Below are 18,011 nucleotides of genomic sequence, written 5' to 3' on the forward strand. Positions count from 1 at the left end.
GCTTTATTTTTTTGCTAAGGGTCACAGAAGTCACCCAAGTTATCTGTACTCTGGTGCAGATAAAAAAATATTAAAATTATGTCACTTGGTTTTTAAGATACAGCAATAGATTTTAATATAAGCAAAAAAAATAAGTAGGGATCTCCAAACATGCACATTTACAGTAGTATTTCTAGCCTTAACAAAATCCGATTGGTCTTACACATAATATGTCTTTTTAAGGGGAAGCGCATTTTTATTTTATTTTTTCAGCTGAAATGATAAACACTAACTGGGTATTATTTATAATTGAAAATGTATACATTCTATTGGATGATGTAAGAACGGAAATGTATGTTTTTGTGTAATACTTCTCTACAAGGAAACTGGTTCAGCTGAATTCCTCTTTTTATTTCAATCATTTGTATTGATTTATTTTTAATATATTATTTAAGTACTTTAGTTTATGTATCTGTTTATATTTGCATGTCTGTATGGCGAATATTTCAGATAAAATTGACCTGTGGATGGCAGCACTAAGCTTTACTGTCTAGTGTGCGAAAACCTAGAGAGGCCACAGAGAAGAAGACAATCCACCGGAAGAAAACCTTTCGCCTCAGCACTATACATTCATGGTAGCATGAGGTTGGCGGGCTGCTACTTCTGAGTGCGCTGGATGTGTTTTTTCAACTTTACTGCTGAACTGGTGAACAAAACTTTGTAGCCTAATAACTCACTACCACGCGGACTCATTTCAGTCGGGTAAAGCCACAAATTCAGTTTAAAATACGTTATTTCACACTTAGCTAGCTTTTAGCTTGCATGCTAAGTAATACGATTTTAATGCTAGCAGACAGCTAACCAGTGTCCAATAGTATTTTATTTTATCTTTCACACTCCTTGTACAGTTATTTGTGTTGTAATATTAATGTATTGTAAATAAAGTTAAAGAAAAATCAAGTTTTTAACGGTACCCGTCCTACTCTGCCTCTGATTGGCTTACCCTGATATTCTTACCCTAAGCCTAACCAATCACTCCTCATGCCTAAACCTAACAAACGAAGGAAACGAGTACTAGCCAATCAGAGGCGGAGTAGGGCGGGTCATGACAAAAAATTGGCAACCGGTGTTTTGCTAGCTTGCTAACGTTGGCTAGGCGCTGAATCTTAGAAACATGTAAGTTGGTCTGACGCTGTCAGCGTATCTGTCCGTTGTTTATGTAGGACATCTCAGCTATCTTTCTACCCGCTTTCTCCTTAGATACGTTAGTGGTGGGAGCCCAATCATGCCGTCCAGTGCTGGACCCAGCAGCCCGGCAGCTGCACTCGCCGAAGCGCTGGAAAACTCTTCTCGTCTGATTGACAGACACCTGCAGGATGACCGTTGCTTTCCTGACCTGTCAGAGCTGCTCAACGTCCCTTCTCACAGTAAGTTATGGGGATAGATGGAGCTGAGGGGAGATAGACTAAACATTAGCTGTCAAAAGTTTCTGTTTACACTGAGGCTGTCACGCCAAACCACAAATGGTAGGGTAAAGTAGGAGTTTGGACGATGTTTATAAAAGCAAATATCGCAAAAGGTTTTCACCAAGAACATTGATACTGATATTTGAGTCGTGCTTGGTGCTTTCAAATGTCGTTTACACAAATACATGCACACAAGAAAGATGTGAGAAGTGATTCTTAGTAATGTGTCACCTTATGTGATAGTGGAAAGGGGAGAGGCATTTACAGTCAGAGCTACATCATGTGTTTGTATTACAACTAAGAGGTTTTCAGTCCCAGACAAAATGTTGTGATGTGATATGGCTCAAGGGAAACTTTAAAACTGCAAACTAATTTAAAATATTTTGATGAAAATCCCACACATCATGTGATGACAAGACTCTGATATGTAATCATGTCAATTTTTCACTCTATGGTGAAAGGAGGTGACCAGAGACTTCCCAAATTTATTTACACAAATCTGGTGTCTTTCACAAATCTGTTTCCCTCTCGACAATACCAGTTTTCTGGCTCAAAGATGAAAGTGTTCACATGGAAATGTTGTTCATGTTATGTAGACAAGTACAGACTGCCAAAATATTTCTGCCGCTAAATAAATTCCCTCCAGAATAGACCACAGTATGATAAAAATGGTTCATAAGGTGTATAAATGGCATATAAAAATGAAGAATCAAGATGGTTAACAAGCGTTCTATCTGAGGTTATATTGGTGCTGTGGAACATATTTCAACTGATTTGAAAACAGTCTGTCTATATTAATATAGACTGACTGAATTTATTAAATTTTAGAAATGCCTCTCTAAAACTGTTTAAACTAAAACAGAATATTATAAACCTCATGACTATAAGATTTATTACAGTGTTGTTGTATCAACTGTGTGTTACCCTTTCATATTTCACATAGTGATATGATTGAAATACAAAATTTGGCACCAAACTGCTGAGTCTGAGCATAGTGCATAATCAGACTTTGTGTTTTTGTTGTTTGTGTTGTTAGATATGCCGTCCCTCTCTGGTGTGTCGGACATGGACTATCCCCTCCAGGGACCGGGTTTACTCAGTGTGCCAAACCTCCCGGAGCTCAGTGCAGTCCGCAGAGTCCCTCTGCCACCGGAGCTGGTGGAGCGGTTCAGCTGTATCCTTTTTTTAGAAAAACTAATCCAGTGCTTTAGATTGACCCCGAGGTTTCCATCAAATGTACAGTGAACATGCAAAGTTGATTGCTCCTGTCTTTGTAGTTGACACATAGATTTCTTTTTAGCAAAAGGACATGCCCAAGTAATGAGTTTCAACTTAACAGTTTTACAGACATGCAGTGTAACTGCATGATGGGAGTGTTTCCTGAGCTTTGTCGAGCATGGCTTGCTATTGACAACGACTTATTCATGTGGAATTATGAAGACGGGTGAGTATTTAGATTATGTGGAACTTGTTGACAATGACCATGATAAACAGTATAGGTAACCATCTAAAGTACACTCACAGTGCATTTAAATGTATTATTAATGTTCTTATTTTTTGCTTAATATTGTGAATTTCATTTGATGACAAACCTTGAAATGAAGACAGTTATGTATTTTCTGCTGTATTCTTTGCAGAGGAGATGTAATCTACTTTGACGGCCTTATTGAAACTATTCTCGCAGTCGGTCTTGTGAAACCTAAACAAGGTATGTGGAAACACTTGAACTCACCCTTCAATTTATTTCTTCTTTTGTTCTAGTAATGTTTATTATTTGTATTTCTCTTCCCAGGGATTTTACAGCCACACATTCACTACCTCTTAGTATTGGCCACTTCTGTGGATGTAGTGATTCTGGGGCTGAGCTTCCACAAGGGTCAAACCGGTGAGTCTCTCCTGCAACTCAATCACAGCGACACTGCATTTGAGTTGTTCCCTTTTCACTTTTGATTTTGTAGATGCTGGCAAATAATCATCTTCTGAAGGTTCTCTATTTTCAAATGAATTGAAATGTTAGCCTTAAGAGTCCTCTGGGGTATCCTATTAAAAAAAAATCATATGTTGCATAAAATCGGCATGGAAAATGGACAGAACTTGTGTATTTGTTTCCAACAGTGTTATTAATAATATACACTTGTATTGATTTATCATGGTCATTTTTGTGTGTCTCTGTTTTGTCATAGGGTTGAATGACAGCATGTCTGGAGGGATGCAGCTGCTTCCAGACCCCCTCTTCTCAATCCCGACAGACAACACCTACATCCAGTCCATCACTTCCACAGACCTGGGTCGCATCTTTATGGCAGGAAAGGACGGCTGTCTCTATGAGATAGCTTACCAAGCTGAAGCAGGCTGGCTGAGCCAGCGCTGCAGAAAAATCAACCACTCCAAAAGCTCACTGTCCTTCCTCATCCCCTCTGTGCTCCAGTTCTCCTTCTCTGAAGACGGTAAGAAAAGGGGACACATTTGTGGGGGAAAAGATGTCCTAGATCTGATTAAACTTAACTTTTGTCGTCCTTGTGCTCTACAGACCCCATTATGCAGATCGCTGTCGACAACTCCCGCAACATACTTTACACACGCTCAGAGAAAGGTGTCCTGCAGGTATGATGTTTATTTAGATATATCAATTTTTCACACTTTCACATCATTTCTGATAAGCAAGGAAACTGTCAAATTTGTGGTGATTGTCAGTGTGCTGAAATAATTAACAGTTTGGCTGTTTTTCAGGTGTATGACCTGGGTGCTGATGGGCAGGGGATGAGTCGTGTGGCAACAATGTCTCAGAGCACCATTGTTGCGGCTGCTGGAAACATCGCCAGGTATGTCTGGGTTTGTTGAACATCAAACATTTTTCCTTCACATTTCTCATTAATTCTCCTACGAGAATTCAAAAACTTTTTTTTTTTCTGTCTCTTTGAAATTCTCCTCCCTTTGCAGGACAATTGATCGTTCTGTCTTCAAGCCTATTGTCCAGATCTCTGTGATTGACAGATCTGAGTCTTCAGACTGTCACCTGCTCGCTGTCACTCATGCAGGTAAAGATGACCAAACAGTAGTAAAGATGAGCAGAATAGTAGGATACATGTAGGGTAACATGAAACATTTTTTCCCTTATTTATGCCTGTACATATTCTGTTTCTGTAGGTGTGCGTCTCTACTTCAGTACTACACCTTTTGCCCCTCCACACCAGAAGCATGTGGCAGTTCGACCGAGCCTGGTAGCTTTGGTTCATGTCCGTCTGCCTCCGGGGTTTTCTGCATCTTCTACCTTGCAGAAACCTGCGAAGGTGCACAAGGCACTACACAGCAAAGGTAAAAAAATAGATATCCCCTGCTTTAGTTTAATTGTTTACCAGACAAACCCAATGGGCATCAAATTCAAAGTAGTGTTATGGTCAGCTGATGTGCAGGACCACAATTGGCAAAAATGCAGAATCTGCCTTTAATGACTTTCTCTTGTCTTTTCTTTGTCTAAATGTTGCAGGCGTTCTTTTAATGGCTGCTTCTGAGACTGAGGACAGTGAAGTTCTGTGGTGCATCAACCATGACTCCTTCCCCTTCAAAAAACCCTTGATGGAGACTCAGGTCAGCACACAAGACACGTAAAGGAAGTAGATCAGATCAGTCAGTTTAGGTTTCCATTATGTGCTCCTCTGTAGTGCAGCTTCTGTATGCAAGTGCTGTTTCGACAGAAACACAGAAACATTAGCATTTTTCCTCACTATGTTACATAACAACTGATATACAGTACAGAGCATGGAGTTATTTAGATTCTAAATGATTGATGGCTGATAGAAACTCTACATCATGTCTCTCTTTATTCTGTGTTGTGTTGCAGATGATGTCTAATGTCGATGGACACTCTTGGGCTCTTTGTGCCCTTAATGAGGAAAGGCCAATCAAGATTTTTACTCCTCTGAACAAGGAACAAATCCCCATCACCGATTCACCTGTGGTGGTCCAGCAGCACAATGTCCCTCCACAGAAGTTTGTCCTTCTTTCTGCAAAGGTTAAAAGTGCTTTCATGACTCATCACATGTAGCTACTGTGTCGCTACCAGTGCTCAGTCTTGTTATAGTGTGACAAAACATTGTCATAGTTTTGCATACTAAGTGTAGACTTCTTGCTGTTGTGTAGGGGAGTCACATCTTCCAGAAACTGCGGCCAGTAGACCAGCTCCGTCACCTGCTGGTGAGCTGTGCTGGAGGAGAAAGTGAAGAGATAGAACGCTTCTACAAGCTGCACAGGGTACAAATCATGATATTATAATATTTTATATATACCCATATAATGGCCTGCAGCCTCAGACCAGTGTGCAGGCAAGTTACACACACACACACACACACACTCATCTATTTGATTTGATTCTGTGTTCTGTACAGGAGGAGCAGGCGTGTGCCACAGCGTTGATCCTGGCTTGTTCCATCGCTGCTTGTGACAGAGAGGTTTCACAGTGGGCCACCAGAGCCTTCTTCAGGTCAGATAACACTGTTTATATGTTTATATGGACAGATCAACACATATTCACACTGTACACAAACTAAAAACAGGTCCTCTGTTAATGTTGTGATCAGATATGGAGGAGAAGCACAGATGAGATTCCCTGCAGCCATGACATCTCCCAGTACTGTAGGACCTGTGATGAGCTCTCCAGCACCAGGTATATGATCATTAGATACTGTCCACTCCTGTGAATGTATGTATGTGTGTGTGTGTGTGAGGAGGTACAAATAAACTTGATGGCTTAAACCCCTGTGACATCTTACGTTGGATATATCAATAAAATGTAATATTAAAACATCTCGGGCATCACATTTGATAATACTGTCATAAAATACATGTTTAAACTATTATAATTTCTGTTATCCTCCCCACCAGGCATCATGCCTCCAGCTTTGGCCACTCCTTTCACACCAATGCCCTCTGGGTCCGCCCCCATGACACCCATGTCAGCTGGCCCAGAGGTGATTTTCTCAGGGAAACACAACGGTATCTGCATCTACTTTGCTCGCATTCTTGGGTCAGTAAATCCTGTTAGCATTTATCACATTTGACATATTTTGAATGTGTTTTTCTCAGTGAGAGCCTCATTATGTGGGTTCGGGTTCAGTCAAAGCCGTCCATACTGAAAGATTCATCTTTCCTGTTTTCTTCTGACCTAACTCTAACAGAAATATTTGGGATGGGAGCCTTGCTGTTGAGAAAACCATTAGCAAAGGAAATCAGACCGTCAGTATTGTAAGTATGATAATAACAGCAAGTATCTATTCACAACAGTTTAAAAGTGGTCATATGTTTTTTAGAATGATGCTAGTAGTGGTTAGTCAGTGCTTTTTTAATATCGTCCCTACAGCTGGAAAGCAGCGTTGGTTCATTCGATCTGGAGTCGGTCCTTCTGCAGCTCAGTGGTTTGCGGGAGTTTCTTGATAAAAACTCTCAGTTCAGTCCATCCTCTCTTGGCGGTGCAAGGTAAGAGCTCCTTCTCTGCTCGCTTATTCTTATATTGAAATAATCGGTGTGTTGATGGCTGAATAAATTCTATTAGCACATCTTTCCTAAATAGATCATCACTGGCTACAGGTTAAAAGAGTAAATCTACAATCATCACTGAATCACAAGGAACCAAACATTGCTGCTGCTGCTGCTCCATATTTCATTACTGCTCACACACTGCTCAGTAATGCCACCTTCAATTTTTCAAAGTAAAATGTTTTATCAACTGCAAAACACCTGCTGTGACATCAGTTGTTGGGCTGTGAGCATGAATATTTCAGTCTGTAGAGGGCAGTTTAGAGGCATGAAAGTGGAACCTGCAAAAACAGGATCCAGATCTGTATAATCTCTCTACTGTATCCAAGTCTTGTTTCCCCATCCCCTCCTGAATAACATCTGCTCTGCTCCCTGTTAGCTTCAGCTCCCCAGCAAACCTGCAGCAAAGGCTGCTGGGATTTATGCGTCCTGATGGTGCCAGCTCTCAGCAGGTCCAGCAAGAGCTTCAGAGGAAATATCACAGTGAGTTATGAATGCAGTGTCCACGTTGTCCTCAATTGTGTCAAGATAATCTTTTATATGAATAACATCAATGATATTTTTAATCTAAATGAATAAAGCATATATAGATATTTGATGTACCAACAAAAAGGACTGGCTTTATGTTCATCCATTATTCATTATGGTTATTTTACACCTGATATCTTTATACGTTCTAATTCATGTGACTCTGCTTCCCTCTCTGCCTCTACCTGTATCCAGCCAAGGCTCAGGTCTATGAGAAAGTGTCCCTGCAGGGCATCCAGCAGTTAGTGCATCGCTCCTATCAGACTCTGGCTCTCTGGAAGCTCCTCTGTGATCATCAGTTCAGCCTCATTATGTCTGAACTGCCAAAGGTAAGTGTGTGCACAACACTTCTCCGGCATCACGAACAGATGCTCATACATCATCACTGCAGTGTTCATCCATGTGCCTCCCTGAACGTAATAACCCCATTTTCAGCTAAAAACCTGGTGTACATTGTGAGCTCTCTTTTGTTCCGGGTGCACTAATTGCCACTTTTTTTTTTTCCTGTGTTTGTAGGAGTTTCAAGAGCAGATGAAGGGAGCAAGTTTTAAGGATGTAGTGATCCAGGGCAAAGAGCTGTCTGGGGCGCTCGTCACAGCACTCATTAACGTCTACATCAAAGATAATGCCTCTGTGGATGCTATCAGCAATCACCTGCGGGACATCTGCCCCCTGCTGTACAGCAGTGATGACAGCGTTTGCTCCAAGGTACATACGGTACACACAGACAGATGGTGTTTGTGGGTCCTTAAAAGTTCTTATAATATTCTAAGCTCATATATCTTAAAACCTTAAAAGCTACTAGATATAGTTAAATGTGTCAGTCTTTATTACAGCTTCAGGGTTTTTTTATTGTACTTTATTGATGCACCTTTTTCACATTTCTTGTATTTCCTAAGGATAATTATTGGGGCAACAAGGACGTTAAAAGGTATTGATTCTGCCTCAGTGATTCATGTGTCTCAATACTGAATTTGCTGCTTTTGTCTCCCACTCAGGCTAATGAGTTGCTGCAGAGCTCCAAACAGATCCAGAATAAAGTAGATAAAGAAAGAACACTGAGAGAGTCTCTACGGCTCTACCAACAAATCAGCCAACACACAGACCTGCCGCTCGTCTGCTCCCAGTACAGACAAGGTAGCGATTCACAAGACGCCTCCACTTTCTCCGCTCATATAGTTGGTATGTTTACTAATGCTGTTGAACTGTTTCAGTGCGTTTCTACGAGGGAGTCCTCGAGTTGTGTCTCACAGCAGCAGACAAGAAGGATCCACAGAGACTGGGGCCCCACTTCTACAAGAACGGAGAGCCTGAGGAGGACCGAGTGGGACAGCAGGCCTTCCAGGAAAGGTAACGCAAGAAAGTATTGCAGCATAAGAATCATCATCAATCATCTGCTATTGTAGCTGGTTGTCACCAAGGTTTTTCACCCCTCCTCTCTTCACTCCAGACTTTCATGTTATAAGTGCATCACGGACACCATGCAGGAGCTGGTGAACCAGAGCAAGGCTGCACCTCAGTCCCCCAGTGTCCCAAAGCAGCCTGGGCCTCCTGTCATGACCTCTGACCCTAACATGCTCAGTAACGAAGAAGCTACAGCCCACGTGAGTGAGAAGGGGACAGTTGATGCATATTTCTTGCTACAGCAGTGTATATGATCTGCATTCATAATGAAAATCTGTTGTCTCTCTTGTAGTTTGAGCAGATGCTCGGTCTGGCCCAGAGGTCTCAGGACGAGCTGTTTCACATCGCTCTGTACAACTGGCTGATCCAGGCCGACCTGACTGACAAGCTGCTAGAGGTAGTGTGTCCAAGCTTTTGTTTTTATCTGTTTTCACTTGAAACTACCATCTTATTGTAATTCATGTCTGTGCAGATTCTATATCTAAGGCTTATTATTTTTATTGTTTTCTTGTTTGTAGAGAAAAATACAGTTTTGTAAATCCAACACACCAGTTTTAACTGATTTTTAATTCAGATTTTATGGCTTCTCACACCCAAAAGTGAGAGGAGAGACTTTGTAGAAAAAGTAGGAAAAAAATTGAATAAGTCCCTCAGGGTAATAAAAGTAACTGCTGTGGGGTCAGTATGCTTGAGTCAAATCAGATGATCAAACAGTGTCTTAAACCCCCCCCAACTCCTCTACGGCATTAGAATTGGCAAGAATGAGTCAGACAATTTCTTTAACTTCCCAGAACCCACTATAACGACCCCTTTGGTGTACAGAGGTGGGGAAGTAGTCAGGATTTTAACATCTCTATTAACAGCCCTTTTTAAATTCTCACATAATTACTCACCTTTTGCGTGAACAACCCCAGTGCAACAGTAAATGCCTTTGAGGACAAATGGTCTGGAAGATTGTTATCACCGTTGTGATTATCATGTCTCGTCTCTCCCTATAATGGCAGGCTTTTCACCCAACCTTTAAGACCAGGCATTTGGAACAGCTATTAACACTTTTTCCTTCAAATGTGGTCAGACAACATGTCGTATAAACTAGTTATTTTTAAGCATATTTTCACCCTTAAAATATAGTGTTTCACTGCAAATTGCATTCTTATCACTCAGGTTTGTGGTATCGACTTTATTTTCCCTGATGTTTGCATTTTAAGATGCAAAATAAAGACAGATTTCATATGTCCTCTGTTGTCCAGGTGAATTCTCCGTACTTAGAGGAACATCTGATGCACATGATCAAACAGGATCAGAGTAAAGTGCACAATATGGACCTGCTGTGGCGCTATTATGAGAAGAACCGTAACTTTGGCAAGGCAGCTCATGTATTGGCCCGCCTCGCTGACATGCACAGGTTTGTACACACAATAACAGGACTGTAAATTTCATTCTTAGAATATTTTCACTTAACATATATCCAAAGTTTATGAACAAGACTGTTCATACCAACACTGTCTCCTCCAGAAAACCTTTACCACATGTTCTCACCACTCTTTTTCTTTCTAGTATTGTTTGATTCATTATTATAATTACTAATACTTTTTTTCTATGAACATAATAAACAATCATGCCGTTCTCTGCACATTCAGCACTGAGATCTCTCTGAAGCAGCGTTTGGAGTATATCGCCCGAGCCATCCTCTCTGCTAAGAGTTCCTCCTGCATCTCAGCTCAGGCATCAGATGGAGAGTTCCTTCACGAACTAGAAGAAAAGATGGAGGTATGTGTGTGGCGGCGATCACAGTGAAGAGAAAACTAGGTGTGATTCACATATGAAATTAAGAATTCCTTCCTTTGCCTTCCTCCTAGCTTGTGCGTATCCAAGTCCAGATTCAGGAGACCCTGATCAGACAATACTCCCATCATCCCTCAGTGAAAAATGTCATCTCTCAGTTGGACTCAGAGCTCATGGACATCACCAAGGTAACAGGCGGCATCAGGACTTATAGATTATTAATAGCTGTTTTTTATCGTAACAGGGAACAATTTGTTAACATTAATTTTCTCTTGTGTAGCTCTACGGGGAGTTTGCTGACCATTTTAAACTGTCTGAGTGCAAGCTGGCCATCATTCACTGCGCAGGACACTCTGACCCAATCCTAGTGCACTCTCTGTGGCAGGAAATCATGGAGAAAGGCAAGTGAAATGCCAACTACCACTGCAAAAATGTGTTGTTGTTTTTTTTTTTTTTTTTAAATAATGCACATTTGGATTTTAGTGCTGATTGTTTTGCATCTTGTCTCTTAGAACTGGGAGACACAGTGGTCATGAGTCCAGCAGACAGGATGAGATCCCTCAGTTTGAAACTGGTATCGCTGGGAAAGATTTATGCCGGAACGCCAAGATATTTCCCTCTTGGTAAGCATTCATACCTTCCTGCAATTATGCTCCGTTTTCCCCTCTGTAGGATTTTCCAGCTTGCTGTTTACTGTTCTGTTAACAGTAATATAATTATATTTCCCTTTTGTATAATTGATGTAAGTATGTCTCTGTGGTGCAGGTCTGTAGGGTCATGCAGGTGCTCTAGGTGACTGCTAAGTTTTCCTCCTATTACAATCAGCCTGTTCAAACTTGTCTGCTCCGTGGAGACACTGATTCATTTTATATACATCTTTGCACGCATGCTCTGAGTCAATTATGTCCCACTCAAAACATATTTTCCTCAGTAATTAACATATTGGTGAGTATGCAGTGCTAACAAGGGTTGATGTTTCTGGTGATTTCAGAGTTCTTAGTGAAGTTTCTGGAGCAGGAGGTGTGTCGGCTGAACTGGGACGTAGGCTTTGTCACCTGCACCATGCAGGAGATTGGGGTACAGTTGCCACGTCTTTTGGAGGTCTATGACCAGCTCTTCAAAACTCGGGTACAGATAGAATATCATGTTTCATCAATACATTCATTTTTTTCAGCTTTGTTAAAGCTTTTATGATGAGGACTAAGTTGTCTCATCTAATCCATCAACCTGCCTTGTTTCCTTTTCACATGTAGGATCCCTGCTGGCAGCGGCTGAAGAAACCTCTGCACTTGGTGGAGTGTATCCACGTGCTTCTGTTAGGATATGTGGATGACCCCAGCAGAGTACCAACCTATGACAGGTAATCACTGTCTGAGTAGCTGTTCAGCCGCTGGCCTGTAGTGGGCACTGCAGTGTTGGCTTTGTTTTGACAGAGACATTAGTACAAGTATAAGGTCCTTGGTTAAAATCCCTTTGACAACTAATGCCTACCAAAGTGTCTCTAGATAAAATCCTAAACTGTGGTGTTGAATGAAAACTGCTTAAATAACATAGTATGATGAGAACAGAGAGCATTTGGAGTAGCAGTATCAAAGGCAGAAGGTTCAAACTGCATTTTGGAGATAATTTCCACCTGAAATACTCTACACAGTATTTTTGAACAGGCCTGATGATAAATCTGAGTTACTGATCTTTTTCAAAAATGTTTTATTGTGACTACATGTAGCTTTATGTAAAATACATGTAATAAAAAAGAAAATATTTTATTTATTTATTGGGATCCCCGTTAGCCAATATCAAGGTATCAACTACTCTTCCCATGTTCCACACAAGTAAACATTACATCATAATGCAAAACAATATTGTAATAAAATTCAATGTAAAAGGGAACAAAAAACAAATAAAACAAAAAAAGAAGTGAATATGAAATAGGTTTGAATCTGCAATGAGAGCAGCAATATTATAATTGACAATGCAGTGAGTGGCTTTTTAGCTGTTCCTGGGCCACACATAATGTCTGTCAATCACTTTAGTGCTGGCAAGCTACACATGACTGTCAACAGCAGCTACATTCAGGGTGTCAAAGACACATGAATGACAGAAACTAATACAAAACCTTATTTCGCTTAATTTTGTCCGAGCTTGATGGTTTTTATGTCATAATTTTCTCTCTGTGAGGTCAGATAGCTTTGGGTCAGAACGACTAGTCACAGGGGCTCCTTGTTAAACATAAACTGCTGTTTTTTGTTTGTTTTTTTTAATCATGAAACACAATAACTGGACATTAAATCTGTGTGAAAGTTGATAAAGTGAAACCAGTGAGCTCAGAGCAAGGTGCCCAGTCTGAAACTATCAAAACCTGCAATAAACCTTTAGTAAAGTTGATCGCTATCCCTCCGTTTTAGGCGCCGATTCACTAACGTGTGTCTGGATAACATCTGCGGATACCTTGTGGAGCTGCAGTCTCTGAGCCCCAACTCGGCCCTTCAACAGACTATCGGCAACTTCAAGTCGCTGCAGTCGAAGCTGGACAAACTCCACTGATGTCGCTAGTAATGTTTTTTTCATCAGGACAACGGACAGGTGACCTCTGGATCTTGCACTGTTGCCTTAATTAAACAGCTGATTAAAAGTGTGATTATCGGCAAGCACAGCACATTGATCTTTGTACAGGCCTTTTTTCACCAAATGCATTTTGACATGTTACAGTAGGAAAATTCTTAAGATAACTGGTTTCAGGATCCTGGTATTGTGCATGCTGTCCCAGTAAGTCATGACTTACTGGGACACCTGAATAGAACTGAGGCCTTGTTAATGTTATTAGTAACACCTGTGCTTTTCAAAATGTGTGCTGTGAAAAAGGCCTCTTCCACAGTACAGTTTGCCTCTTTTTCTCCTATTTAGTCTGTTGTGTGACAGCCTGGCGTGCGCTGTGTTAAGGGACAGTGAAAGTATGATGACCGTAAAGACGAGGGAGGCCGAACAGACAAGTTTTATAACTTATTTAATGCATTTTGTTCTAAAGTCTAAACATTATGCTGTAATACGACTTTCAAAAGCAAGACACAGTTGGTAGTTTGCATTGTGTGCAAACATCTGTGTCTGATAAAAATGACAGGATATTTGAGTTACATGTGTTTATAAGAACATGAAATCAGACTTCTTGCTCTGAATTTTACAAGTCAGTTTTCTTATACGGAAAATGCACTTAATAATGATTGATTCGGGGATATATTGATATGAATACACTTGGTAAATCTTTGACTAAAGACTTTCTTTTTTCATCACAGGGGAATGATTTTTATTGTTCTACGTTTCACTCCAAACAAACAGTTCAGTGTCGGATGTTGTAATTATGTACATAAACTTGGCCATGATGTCGTCTCTTCTGCCAGGGTCATTCACACATTTAAACTTTATTTTCATGTGTATTTACATTTAACATTTTCTACTTGGCTGATAAGTTTAACAGTTCAGTTGTGTGTATGAGTGCTTTGATGATTGTTTTGAATGTAGAACAATTAATTTTAACGGTGCTGTTCACAGTGCTTCACTAAATACTTTTGGCCTGCATAGAGGAAAAAAAATTCATAAAACTTTTTTATAAAGAAATAAAACGTGTCATTGCTTTTGTGTATGAAGATGTTTTGAAAACACTACACAAACTAGTTGTTACCCACAAACCAAACAAACCGGTGTCCTTCGTTCAAGTACAGTTTGGTGTTAGATTTCATAAATGATTTTCAGCAGGAAGCAGCTTTAAATTGCTGTGGTTTTACAATGTGACCTTGCAAAGGGGGTCAATAATAAACTTAATGACGTGACTGTTTGTGTTTATGTAATTACCCTCAATTAAAAATGGCACTCAGGGTTTCTTACAGTCATCAGCAACAGGGCAATAATTGCTAAAGGTCTTTTCCTCTAATTAGCTGTGCACTCTAGTACACAATTATGTTTAATGTTCAGCCTTATGAAAAATAAAATCATTTTGACTTGATGCTGGGTTTATTTTTCTCTTAATGTCAAGAGACAAGTCATCACACCCTCACAACTGCGGATAAATTATTCCACACATATTTACCATGTAAAACTAATACAGTCAGTGAACAGTCCCACACTTCCCATCAAATCAAAATGGCTTTTGCATCTTCATAATTTCATAGACTTCTGACTGATTCCATCATGTTATATTCCACTTAACACTCTCTTAACAAGAAATACACATGTTTGTGTTAAAAACATGTGGCTAGAATAAATTTGTGCTTTTAGAATCTGCAGTGTGAGCAGCAACATTACATACTATCTTACTAACTTTTTTGCTTCAGAAATATATATATTAATCTTTACTTTACATAGTACTTCTCAAAATAGAGCTACAATGTGTTTTTTAGTTAAGTAAAAGACTGAAGAGAAATGCTATGGAAAAGGAGAGAAAACTAAATATTAATGTATATATTACCTATAAAGGTAAGATGCAGTCCATGTCATGAAAACAGCAGATGAAGTATGTATTTTAATAAGAATAACAATGCCTTCTGATTAGGTTTAACACAATATTTAAAAGAAAATATAGACTGAAATGGGCTTAAAATGAGTTCTGTCTGAGCCTCTATCAATTCTGAGAAACTTAAACAACTTAACACAAACAACTCTTGAGAAAGCAGACACCAGATGCAGTAGGGTGAACAAAATTAACAGTTATATCAAAGAAAAACTTGGAAAATGTAATGATTAGTAGACACTGTGCTGGTGTTTTACACTTTATCCACAAGTTCAGCTCTTCTAGTTTCTTGTACAAGCAATGGATGCTTTAAAAAAAAATCACAGGCCAATTCTGACAGAAGTGTTAAGTGGAGCAATAGCAACAAATGTGGAAGAATAAACAATGATGCAGTACCACAGATAATGTGTTTGACAGCTGAATAAAAACATAACTTGGGAGGAAAATGTGTGGATATGAGACCACTTGAAAATTAGATTTGAACACAGTACAGTGAAGATCAGGTCTTCCAAAACCAGATTACATATACATAAGCACATACTGAGTCCAATAGTAAAAACTGCATGTGATGTACACAAAAGACAACAAATGAACTGAGAGAATGTCGGAGTCCATTTCTACCTTTTGCAAGAGAAAGAAAGCTTTTTCACTCCGTGCAGGAATATGTAGGGGATGATGCAGGTGTAGGAGGCACCAACATAGCTTGCCACCTCCACCACTATCGATGAGGTGTGGATGCTGTTGGTGATGCGCAGAACCAGATGAGTCAGCCAGCAGACCAGGAACACGCTGGCTACAGCCACCACACTCTTGGCTGCCCTTACCTGAGTGCTTGAGCTTGGACTGGGTTTAGCTGGAATCTGGCTGGGCCTTGAAAGAATTGGCGGAGCTCCAACTCTGCTGTCTGTGTTTGCTTCTGTGTTTAGGGGAGAGCTGTGACCTGACAGCCCTGCGTTTGTGCAGGAAGAAGCAGGCACGGCTCTATAAATGGTGGTTAAAGATGCAGAATCGTTTTGATCTTTTGAGGTGCCTGATTCAGAAACAGTGCTGACTGCTATCTCATCATTTCTGTTTTCAAGACCTTTGTTTTCATCCTTAACCATTTCCTTGGTGGTGTCAGAGTTATGACCTCTTATGCGCTGCTGGTTTTGAAGTAGAGTAATGACAATTTGGGCACTGGCAAATACAATCCCAGCAACAGGGAGTGCATTAGCCAGGGTGAGATAAAAGATCTCATAGGTGTGTTTGGTGAACGCATTAGGGAAGACATCTAGGCAGTCTTCATGACTCTCATTTGTCGCCTCCACTACGACAAAGAAAAAGTGCGGTATGCTGAAGACCACAGCCACAGTCCAGCTCCCAGCCAGCAGACAGGCCACCAGGCACAGGCTGTCCAGCCGCACCGGTGCACCGCCATGTTTCAGGGAGCCGACCAGTTTCTGGTGCCAGAAAGCACTGATGAAGAAGGTCGTGTAGATGCTGCTGGTTTCAGACAGGTCAGCACAAAAACGAAACACGCCACAGTAGGTTTCCCCCAGGAACCACCGTCCAGCAAAATCTGCCACGGTGTCGGGCAGGTCCACCAGGTAGTTGGTGATGAGGTTGGAAACCGCAAGGTTGATGAAGAGGACCTCACTGGTGCGGATCCCAGATTTCTGCCTTGGTAGGGAGTGTATGGCCAACAATTTGTTTCCCACGATCCCTGACAGAAACATGAATGCTCTGATGATGGATTCAATCAACTCATCTGCATCCATCGTTTCACAAGATCAGGTGACGACTTCCCTTAATCTTCACTCACAGATGAAAGAAGTTAAACAGCCTTACTAGTCTCACAGTTTCTCAAGCTGGTGATGTGGGAAGGATGCTTCGCTCTTTGGACATTTATAGAGGAGGTTAAGAAGCCCAACCCAATCACAGTGTAGACATCAAACCACGTCTAACCATTTTGTTTTCCCTCATGGAGACTTCATCATGTAGTCCCACTGAGACTACATAGAGTCACTTCCCCAGTAGTGTATTATCTGGATGAAGAAAGAATGAGGGGAGATAAAATACAGAGCTGAATCTGAATGCCCACTAAGCAAGTGCAAGAGCAACCAGTCAAAGCTCTTAGTCTACTGATAAATTACAAATAAAATGCAAACTCAGTTATAAAAACATACAGACTCAGTGGTCTCTATACTACACTTGAATTAAGGGCAACTGGACTTGGTTGTAGATACTTGAAGACATTAAGCCTGTCATCCAAGGGCCTTCTTCAGTTCTAACTGACTGGCGGGGAGTCCTAGGTATTTAACCTCTGTGAGGTTGTTATTAAGGTCATTGATACTACTTGGTTCTGAAGAAGCCCCTTGGAAGAGAGGCGAAACGTCTACAAGCCCAGGTGCCCTCAAGTCAACCCTCCTTGGATCGTTTCTATACTTTATGACCCATTTTATATTTTCACCTTTGTTATTTCTGTGCTCCAGAACAATTCAGTTAATGCTTCTTTGCAAAATCTGACCTTAGATTTCTGCTGGAATTACTGCTTGCAGATGAGATCTTAATTTTGGTTTCAACTCTCTTTTTAGTGGAGAGAAATCAACTGCACAAAGTGAGCTCCATTTATTGTCCTGCAGCACCTAATTTTTACATCCCAGCGGCAACACAAATTTTGTGATTTTTAAAAAAAACTGAACTGTAGCTCACTGTATGGATGCAAGTTTTTAAGTTAAGGTGTAAAAATTTGCTGTCTAATGCTAGCAGAACCCTTATACAGATTTTAGCTCCCAAAAATGTAGTTAACTTAAAAAAAGACAATGTTTCGACCCTAC

The 18,011-nt window shown here is 40.5% G+C and overlaps 2 protein-coding genes across 3 annotated transcripts; one reads left to right on the forward strand and one right to left on the reverse strand.

Moving 5' to 3' along the window:
• The first annotated feature begins 547 nt into the window (after positions 1 to 547).
• nup155 (nucleoporin 155) lies at positions 548 to 14,691 on the forward strand. Of its 2 annotated transcripts, none has more exons than XM_067573988.1 (34): positions 548 to 741; positions 1,240 to 1,406; positions 2,482 to 2,619; positions 2,793 to 2,889; positions 3,083 to 3,153; positions 3,238 to 3,330; positions 3,629 to 3,892; positions 3,976 to 4,049; positions 4,176 to 4,267; positions 4,386 to 4,483; positions 4,593 to 4,760; positions 4,933 to 5,033; positions 5,287 to 5,457; positions 5,586 to 5,696; positions 5,831 to 5,925; positions 6,023 to 6,108; positions 6,327 to 6,468; positions 6,620 to 6,686; positions 6,802 to 6,917; positions 7,357 to 7,460; positions 7,701 to 7,834; positions 8,022 to 8,213; positions 8,504 to 8,642; positions 8,720 to 8,855; positions 8,956 to 9,109; positions 9,202 to 9,306; positions 10,160 to 10,314; positions 10,550 to 10,679; positions 10,769 to 10,882; positions 10,975 to 11,095; positions 11,207 to 11,317; positions 11,686 to 11,822; positions 11,948 to 12,054; positions 13,100 to 14,691. In XM_067573988.1, the coding sequence occupies exons 2-34, from the start codon at positions 1,265 to 1,267 to the stop codon at positions 13,236 to 13,238; spliced, it is 4,104 nt and encodes a 1,367-aa protein (XP_067430089.1). In that variant the 5' UTR covers positions 548 to 741; positions 1,240 to 1,264; the 3' UTR covers positions 13,239 to 14,691. The 2 variants fall into 2 exon arrangements, with proteins under 2 accessions (XP_067430089.1, XP_067430090.1); XM_067573989.1 differs by having other exon boundaries at positions 548 to 685.
• Positions 14,692 to 15,448: 757 nt separating this feature from the next.
• ora5 (olfactory receptor class A related 5) lies at positions 15,449 to 16,952 on the reverse strand. The gene has a single exon (XM_067575261.1). The coding sequence runs from the start codon at positions 16,950 to 16,952 to the stop codon at positions 15,813 to 15,815; it is 1,140 nt and encodes a 379-aa protein (XP_067431362.1). The 3' UTR covers positions 15,449 to 15,812.
• Positions 16,953 to 18,011: the final 1,059 nt, after the last annotated feature.

The sequence above is a fragment of the Thunnus thynnus genome, chromosome 19 (genome assembly GCF_963924715.1).
Source record: "Thunnus thynnus chromosome 19, fThuThy2.1, whole genome shotgun sequence".
In the NCBI taxonomy this organism is placed as follows: domain Eukaryota; kingdom Metazoa; phylum Chordata; class Actinopteri; order Scombriformes; family Scombridae; genus Thunnus; species Thunnus thynnus.